This window comes from Rutidosis leptorrhynchoides, chromosome 10, assembly GCF_046630445.1.
Source record: "Rutidosis leptorrhynchoides isolate AG116_Rl617_1_P2 chromosome 10, CSIRO_AGI_Rlap_v1, whole genome shotgun sequence".
Lineage (NCBI taxonomy): Eukaryota > Viridiplantae > Streptophyta > Magnoliopsida > Asterales > Asteraceae > Rutidosis > Rutidosis leptorrhynchoides.
The window spans coordinates 270,403,927-270,413,915 of NC_092342.1; the positions used below are offsets into that span (position 1 = coordinate 270,403,927).

A 9,989-nucleotide genomic window follows, 5' to 3' on the forward strand; every position below is an offset into this window, starting at 1 on the left:
ATGAACAACATAAATCATAATCATAATTAATTTCTAACAACATGAAATTAGAATCATTTTAAATTCATAAGTAGCAAATAACAGAATAATGGTATGATTACAAATAATAAAACCACAAGGGCAGGATATAATATAGGTTCACCCGGTGGTATATTAGCAACAATGATGATAGTTAGTATGACCAATACAATAGGAAAAATCATCCTTGTGTGAATCATCTTTACAAAAACTTTTTGAGAGTGGTAATCTGAGAAAATGAAGATTGATTTATGAAAATGTGAAAACGGAGATGTTTATTTTATATTTGAAAAATATAGTCGTTGTAACGTCGTCAGCAGTGTTGTAAATCTCCTTATTTCTCCCCGAGATCTCTCCGAGATCTCGTTTTTGGAAAGCCGCCGAGACGAGATGTCCATCTCCCGAGATTTCATGGTCAACGGGGTCAAACTTAGTCAAAGCCACGATTTATCAATTTTTCTCGCTCATTTAACGAATTATCTCATAAAATCTCGTAATTTTTCAGATTTTCTCGCTCATTTCTTGAAAATTCGTGTAAAATCTCATAAAAATGTATATAATATACATATACTTATTTATTTATATATATTTGTATTATAAAAACTAAAAAGTCAACGTAAGTAAACGTCCGAGATCTCCCCGAGATTTTTCCGAGATGCCGAGATCTCCCAAAAAATGTCCAAACGAGATCTCCCCGAGATCCGAGATCTCCAACCTTGGTCGTCAGTTGACGTTAACAACCGTTATGTATATATGACCGTTGTAACGTCGTTAGTTGACGTTAACGACTGTTATGTACTCGTTGTATTAATATTAAGTTTTATATAAAAGAATTTTATTAGTATAAATACGATTACTATAAATACATTTAGTATAAATACGTTTAGTATAAATAAGAAGATTAAGAGAATAAACATATTATGCATAAATAATAAATTTAAGAATAAACATTAGTATGCATGAAATAAATAATGATTAATTGCATAAGTAATCATAAATGTTAGATAACATAAATATAAATGTTAGTGAAGTTAATAAGAGTTAGATTACAGAAATATAATTCAGGCGGTATAACCGACCATATATAACTTAAATAACATAAATATAAATGTTAGTGAAGTTAATAAAAGTTAGATTACAGAAATATAATTCAGGCGGTATAACCGACCATATATAACTTAAATAACATAAATATAAATGTTAGTAAAGTTAATAAAAGTTAGATTACCGAAATATAATTCACGAGGTATAACCGACCATATATAACTTAAATAACATAAATATAAATGTTAGTAAAGTTAATAAAAGTTAGATTACAGAAATATAATTTTACTTATGATGATAATAATATTTACCTTACTAATAAATAATAGAAGATATCGTTAAAGAATTTCTTACCTTGATTAGTGACTTGTGCTTGCTTAGATAAACCTTGATTATACGGAGCACTTCGTGCTGATAACGTGTTATAATTCAGTAGGCTTATAACTACCTTTAGTGGTGAAAGGACCCGTTCATATACATTATAAACGATTCACAATAGTTGATTACATTGCGAGGTATTTGACCTCTATATGATACATTTTACAAACATTGCATTCGTTTTTAAAAGACAATCTTTCTTTACATCAAAAATTGACAGGCATGCATACCATTTCATAATATCCACTATCCAACTATAAATTGATTTAATAATAATCTTTGATGAACTCAATGACTCGAATGCAACGTTCTTCGAAGTATGCTATGAAAGACTCCAAGTAATATCTTTAAAATGAGCAAATTCACAACGGAAGATTTCTTTAACACCTGAGAATAAACATGCTTTAAAGTGTCAACCAAAAGGTTGGTGAGTTCATTAGTTTATCATAATCATTTATTTCCATCATTTTAATAGACCACAAGAATTTCATTTCCAGTTCTCATAAATATACGTCCCATGCATAGAGACAAAAAATAATCATTCATATGGTGAACACCTGGTAACCGACATTAACTAGATACATATAAGAATATCCCCTATCATTCCGGGATCCTCCTTCGGACATGATATAATTTCGAAGTACTAAAGCATCCGGTACTTTGGATGGGGTTTGTTAGGCCCAATAGATCTATCTTTAGGATTCGCGTCAATTAGGGTGTCTGTTCCCTAATTCTTAGATTACCAGACTTTAATAAAAAGGGGCATATTCGATTTCGATAATTCAACCATAGAATGTAGTTTCAATTACTTGTGTCTATTTCGTCAAACATTTATAAAAGCGCATGTATTCTCAGTCCCAAAAATATAAAGGGTAAAAAGGCAAATGAAACTCACCATACTGTATTTCGTAGTAAAAATACATATAACGTCATTGAACAAGTGCAAGGTTGGCCTCGGATTCACGAACCTAAATTAATTATATATATTTATGTGTTGGTCAATATTTGTCTAATAAATTAGGTCAAGTCATAGTGTACCACAATCCTAATGCTCGAGACTAATATGCAAAAGTCAACAAAAGTAAATTTGACTCAAAATAATTTCCAAAAATTTATACATGATTAATATATAGTTTAAATATCGTCGTTTTATATTTTTAAATATTTTTAAAAGATTTATTAGAGTAAATAATATAATTTATTTATTAATAAATAAAATTTTATATTATATTTATATAATAAAATATACTTTTATATATATTAAGTAATAAAATTTATAGGGTTCATTTAATATTATAAAGATAATATGATACGTATTATTAAAGTAAGTTATTACACGTAGTAAAATATGTTTGTATCAAATATTTATTTGATAAAATAATATCTATAATGATAGTAAGTAAAAGTTGTATTATTTTGTAATAATAATTATTATTATAAAAAAATCAATATTTATAATTACTTAGATGACATTATGATAAAACGATAATTCTAATTATGATAACTTTAATATTTACGATAATTTTTAATATTATCTTTAAAATAATAATTCTATTTAAAATAATAATAATAATGATATTTTATAGTAACAATGACATTTCTATTAAAATGATAATTTTTATTAAAATGATAGTTTTAATACTAACGATAATTTTAATAATAATAGTAATGATAAAAATAATAAGAACGATAATTTTATCTAAATCAATATCTTATAATATTTTAATTTCATCATGATACTCTTACCCATTATTTCCTAATCGTTTCGTTTAATAGCTTTTAATCGTCTTTTATATCGTGTTCGTAATAATGATAATAATAGTAATCAAAATAATTAGGTGTTACAAATATTTATTTTAATTACACTAATATTAATAATGATAGTTACTATAACATTATTAACGATAATACTAATAATTATCTTAATGATAATATAGTAATAATAATAATAACAATAACAATAACCATTTTTAATTAATGATATATATATTAATAATGATAATAATAATAATAATACCAATAATAATAATAATAATAATAATAATAATAATAATAATAATAATAATAATAATAATAGTAATTGGATAATAATAATAATACTAATTATAACTTTAACGATAGTAATAATAAAAAAATAACAATTTTTAATGATAAATCCTTTTATTGATAAAGATAAGAATAATAATAATAAGATAAAACTAGAACGACGATAATAACGACGATAATAATAATCATTTTTAATAATAATACAAAAATTCGATGGACTATAACTTCAAATCCGTTCATCGAAATCATTCGATATCTAAATGAAAAGTTCTTAATTTTTCACTAGCTTTCCAACGACATGCATATCTTATACCTTATCTCAGTCGCATATATAACTAATTCAGGATTTAACATAACCTAACTAAAGGCAATATCAAAAGTACAAACATGCATAATCCTATATACTCGAGCACTAGTCAGGAATACACTATTAGTATGTAAAAGTTAAATTATGAGTACTCACGTATCAATATTGAGATTCAATATTGCAGGAAAGGTACGTAGACGCAACGGAGATGATAAACACTATATTGACCTTACGAGCATACCCACGAACCATACCAATCACCTCCATAGCTATAACCCATAATTTCCTTAATCCAATCCCACTCGAAAAACAATTTCGAAATCACTCGGACAGCACTCTGACGTAATATTTTATGTATACTAATAATATCTTGAAATAATACGGAGTAAATATATATATGTAAATCGATTGAGAGAGTTTAGAGAAAAATATTTTCAAGTTTCTATGAAATAATGAAACCTATTGAATTCTATTTATAATAGATTTTTGAATTATTAAAGTGAATTATTAAAGTATGAATTATTAAAGTGAATTATTAAAGTATGAATTATTAAAGTGAATTATTAAAGTATGAATTATTAAAGTAAATTATTAAAGTATGAATTATTAAAGTGAATTATTAAAGTATGAATTATTAAAGTGAATTATTAAAGTTAAAGTAAAGTAAAAATAAAGTAAAGGTAAAGTTTAAGTATAGTAAAAGTATAAAACTATGTACGTATAATATGCGTATAAATATATATAATATTAATTTAAATCGTTATATATATTTAATAAAATAAAATATAAATATCGTTATCTTTATCATACTGGTTAAGTAATGAGTTGTCAAAAGTGGTTCTAGATATTTATAAAAGTTATATACGTTTTAATAATAAAGTTCTTTTTAAACTGAAAACGTTTTTTTTTTTGTACGTTTGAAACTAAATCAAATAAATATAATAATTTTATTTTCCAAAACCAAATATATTTTTCAGATTCATTTTGTTTAAAGGTTAAAATAATGGAAATCGTTATATCATAAAATGTTTTAAAAAAATAGAATCATATATATTCATAATAGGTTTCAAGTTTTTAAATTACAGTTTGTTGGTGAAGCATGGGATAAAGTTCAAAGGTTAAATAAACGTATGAAATCATCTTAATGAAAAATGTCGAGTTACTTAACTTGTCGATATCCCAACATCTAAGTTATTTACACTTCACGTTCTTACTTATAAATCACTTTACCATTTTCCGAATGTTGTCAAAAAGAATAGATTTCTTAAATCACAGTGGACCTCATAACATAGACCCGTAATCATATCATAATGTATCTGATAAATCAACAATTTGATATTATCTTCTAATTCCATCGATAAACATATTGAAACAAATACGATCATGTAAAGTATTATACGTTTAATACTTTATTAATATTCTCAAGTTATAATATATATATATATACATATATATACATATTTATTTATATATAACGGTTCGTGAATCGTCAGAATTTGGTCGAGGTTATAATGAATGTATGAACACAATTTAAAATTCTTGAGATTTAACTTAACAAACTTTGCTTATCGTGTCGGAATAATATAAAGATAAAGTTTAAATTTGATTGGAAATTTCCGGGTTGTCACAAGTGGTTTGATTGTGTTATAATTAGTAGGCTTATAACTACCTTTAGTGGTTTGATTCTTGATTAAGAATACTAATAATGAAGTGTAAGAACAAAGATGATAATGAAGAGAAAGAAGGAAACACTTTGTAAGTGTGAGAAATGGTGCAAGTTTAATGCTTGCATTCATGGCTATTTATAGTAAAAATATCACAAGTTTAGGTAATACAATAATATTACTTTTGTGTATCAATAATTGACTATCCATTTATATAATATATATTCTATATTATAACAGAAACAAGGATAATAAAAGGAAGACGTAGGCCAAACAACGAGCCAACAAAACAGAAGACAATGAACGCGTCACAAAGATAAAAGAGCCACAATCAAATCAAACAAAAACCACAATAAACACCAAAACCTGTCAAAAGACAACAAACTAAGTCTAAACTAAGAACCATACAATGACAAAACAAAGGAAACCAAACCAACTGAAGCAAAATCTATAAGAATCCTTATTTATCCAAGTCTATGATTTATTTTTCTTTTTATGTTATTATAAACACTACATTGTTTCATTCAAATGTACAAATTATATATATAATACTTAACTAAAGTTTACTGATGTTTCAACATTTGAACAAAGTAATGATACGTAGGGTGTGTTTGGACGAAAGTAGATGGAGCTGGAGCTTATAACTGGAGCTGGAGCTTATGAGCAGGAACAGGAGCTGGAGCTTGTTTTTGAAGCTAGTAGCTGGAGCTTATTATTTTTTTATAAATGTTTGGTAAACTAGCTGGAGCTTATTTTTCAGTTCATAAGCTCTCCTTTTTTTCATAAGCTACTACAAGTAGCTTCTTTTTTCAGAGCTTATGATTTTCATAGGCTCTACTTTTTTTGACTACCAAACGAAGCTTATGATTTGAAGCTTATTAAAATCTTATTAAAATCATAAGCTCAAGCTCTCATAAGCTTCCATAAGCTCCAATAAGCTACACGCCAAACACACCCGTAGAAGAAAACACAAAAGGAGAAGAAAATAAACACTAAAAGTAGTTCACCTAAATTTGTATGTACATAGAACTCCTTCACAAACCACTCCCACATTTGATATACTTTTTTTTAACGGCACATGTGATATACTTTTGATGGCTTATATATGACAAAAAAGAAAAAAAAGATGATAAATGATGTTGCTGTACAAGTTTCAGTAAAAAAACTGTTTAATTGGTCTCATTTGTTTGCAGTAATTTCTTTTTCATAACAGCCATTTCCTTTTCCTGCTCATTCTTGAGATAACTCTGTGCCGTTGACGTTATAATCGTCGAAAAGAAGTTCAACAGCATCAACCATATGATAGAGTTCCAAACCGTAGCTAACGAAAAATCCCATGATTTAGACTGCAAATTAATGAAATATTTAACAGATTTTATACATATTTCTTATATGTTACATGTTAAATGATTACTTACCTTGATGTTTGATGAATTTGGAGGAGTGGTTGTCATATATTTATTCTTTAAACCATGCACTTTCGCTACGATTTTTGGTAGTACTGAAGAAACACCTGGGATGATGCTAAGTGTCCATATCAACTCAGTTTCTATCCAGTTAAGAAGTTGATTGTTGCAGAGAGAGATAACGAATACAGTCTGCGAATAAATAAAGATTACTAATTAGCCATAGATTGATCAGCTTAAAGTTGGCCAGTTCGATCCATTTTCTATAAATGGGTCGAGGTGAGTTAAGTCTTATCTTTAACGGGTCATATTGGGTTAACCTAAATATTAACTATAGTAGCTATAGCTGGATCAGCATAAAGTTTCCCAGTTTGACCCATTGATCTATAAATGGGTCAAGGTGAGTTATCTCTTATCCCTATCGGGTCATAGCAGGTCAAATGGGTCATAGTAGGTTAACCTTAATGAAAGGTAGAAGGTTTTCCCTATTCAGGCTACCCGGGAGGGCGAGTAATCCGACTTCATACTCTGATGTACGCAGCCCAGCAGGATTACTCCCGGGCTGTTTCCAACCCTTCCTTGACCACCACAAAATATTCGTGTGAGGGCTATCTATACAAGGAAATTATTTTTCTAACGCCAGCCCTAAGAGTTATCTTTATATGCATAAAAGTGTTGTACTATTCAATAATTGTCACTTTAAAGTCATCATATAACCGCTATGTACCACACTTTAATGCATTTTAAGTTCTTAACGACAACCCTAAAGGTTGTTATTAATCAAATGGTCAAATGTGTTTAAAGTCTACCAAAGTATATTTAAATGTATCAAGAACCTCCAAACTCCGTTAGTCAAAGAGTTCAATTTTTGTGATACAAATTGTTTATGAGAATAATAATAATGGTGCGCCGTATGGTTTAAATAACAACCATAACATGAAAAGTACTGATATTAATTGGTTTAATGTTAAGACTACATAAGCCCGTTATGAGATGTTAAAGAAAGAGAAGATAAGAATAAGAAACCTGTATATGAGATTTGATGATTGCCTTCCCAATAACTGTTGCAAGAAAAAATTCCCAAAACGGAATTTCGAATTGGCCACACATTATACCAGCTAGGTCAAATAGAGGATTTGGCACCTAAAAGTAGTTGATTCAACTAATTAATGGAGTTCAAAATAAGAAATTGAATACTGATCTGATGGAATATAATAATTCTGAAAAGTCTCCTTTTGACCTGTTACCCAACCCACCCAATTTGCCACATCCACATTAACAAAACTTCCTTTTCAAGAATCTTCTATCACAACAAGCTAAATCATCAAAACTTACTGAAGCAAGCAGAAGAATTGTGAAAAAGTTAAGATATTGCGCGTGTGACAGGAACCAGCGCTTCAATTTATCCATATTTGATGACCTTCCATTCGGGCCACCTGCAGAAGTATTGAATTCTTCTAGTTCATCTGCTTTACCACCCGAGATACTTGCTGCATAAACGTATAATAAACTTTTATTTTAAATATATTTGGATTTGGATAATAAATGTATATGTATAAACTATTTTTTGAAATATATTTACCTGCTCTTGAAATAAAATATGGCGGGAGCTCGCCAATTGCAGTTCCGAAACCCCAAAGAATAGATTCAACCTGAACTTGTGCTAGAATGCTACTAAGTGTAACTTCGGGACTTTGCGTAGAAGAAACTAACGGAGGACCAAACTCCGAGCAATTCTTGTTAAGCCACGTAGGACTTCTGTTTAATGATGTTGTATCATACGGAGCACTTTTTATATCCACTCGACCACATTGCATTGCCTTCATTGTAAACAAAGCAATGTGGGGACCCAAATACAGAACAAAAGTGTGTAAACCAGATCCTGATCACAGGTGAGAATTAGGCATTTTAGCACAAGGTTTTAATTGAAACTTAATTGTTTTAAACGCTTTAAGCTATTTTCTTAGTTACCATAGGTGTTTAATTAGTATATGTGCTTACCAAGACCAATAGAAGATGCAACACCAAGAGCGACCCACCACAATACGAATCGAAGATATTCAATAAGCTCCTCAACATGCTGAAAAACAGTTAATTTTACAATCGACATGAGAACTCATTCATAATGCCATATAAATGTTTGAAATGAAAAACATGATCTATAACTATCATAATATTATTTGATTATGATTTAGAAATACAATATGAAGTACCTTTTTGTGAGGACTATCATCTGTTACAAGAAAGACTCCAATAGCCACTATGGCTGCTATAAAAATCATAAGCAAGCAGCCATGAGTGAATATGTAAATAAGTGATCTATTTATGTGTTGAAGAATAGCCAGAGTAAAAAACTTCATTGTTTTTAAAGGCTGTGATGTAATTGTCAATTTCTCTAGTTCCCATTTGTGCTTCTTACGCAGTCCTGCACGCATTACCAATTAATCAGTTAAACGAACCAGGTTTTCACTATGCAGGTTACCCGAGGGCGAGTAATTCTACTCAGATATACACGGCCTAAAGGGGATATTCCGTGACCGTTTTCGACCATTTACCTGGATCATTTTGACTTTTCATCAGAAAATACATAACTATATTTTAAGTCAAATTTGGTAAAAGAAGACTTGAAAAGTCAAAATGGGACTATTAAATTGGGACGATGGAGTAACACTTCAGGACGACCTATATAAAAAAATGAACATGGTTCGATTATAAGAAAACGGAAGCTAGTAAAATAAGATAAAAATAATAATTTATAGTCATAAGTATATATTAATGGCAATGGCTAAACTACAAACCTCAATGTAAATTGAAATGTCAAGCAAATCTTGCTTAAGTTTAAATCAATTAAAAATTCACCATGCAAACACACGACATCACAATTCACAAATGCAGGTAATAACAAATAATATAATTAATATGGTTAAAAATTAATCAAGAGTTCTAACAAAAATATGATGAATACTCCGTATTAAAAATAAAATGCAAGACAACATAAAACTTGCCTGAAATAGACATGCCGAAATTGTTAGATGAATAATTTTATATGAATATTCTTATTGTTTCTGTTGCATGCTAAAAACATAAATTACAAACCCTAAGGATATTTAAATCTGGTTCTGCAAG

General features: G+C 28.6%; 1 protein-coding gene across 1 annotated transcript; it reads right to left on the reverse strand.

Moving 5' to 3' along the window:
* Positions 1–6,626: 6,626 nt before the first annotated feature.
* Positions 6,627–9,298, reverse strand: LOC139872809 (vacuole membrane protein KMS1-like). The gene is made up of 7 exons (XM_071860735.1): positions 9,077–9,298; positions 8,865–8,943; positions 8,446–8,745; positions 8,199–8,353; positions 7,890–8,006; positions 6,876–7,055; positions 6,627–6,803 (listed from the first exon to the last, which is right to left on the reverse strand). The coding sequence occupies exons 1-7, from the start codon at positions 9,296–9,298 to the stop codon at positions 6,627–6,629; spliced, it is 1,230 nt and encodes a 409-aa protein (XP_071716836.1).
* Between the last annotated feature and the right edge of the window lie 691 nt (positions 9,299–9,989).

Coding starts and splice junctions, on each gene's coding strand:
- LOC139872809 (XM_071860735.1), bottom strand. CDS start 9,298: ATGCGTGCAGGACTGCGTAAGAAGCACAAATGGGAACTAGAGAAATTG. Junction 8,354..8,445: donor ATATTTTATTTCAAGAGCAG/GTAAATATATTT, acceptor ACGTTTATGCAG/CAAGTATCTCGGGTGGTAAA. Junction 8,007..8,198: donor CAATTCTTCTGCTTGCTTCA/GTAAGTTTTGAT, acceptor AACTACTTTTAG/GTGCCAAATCCTCTATTTGA.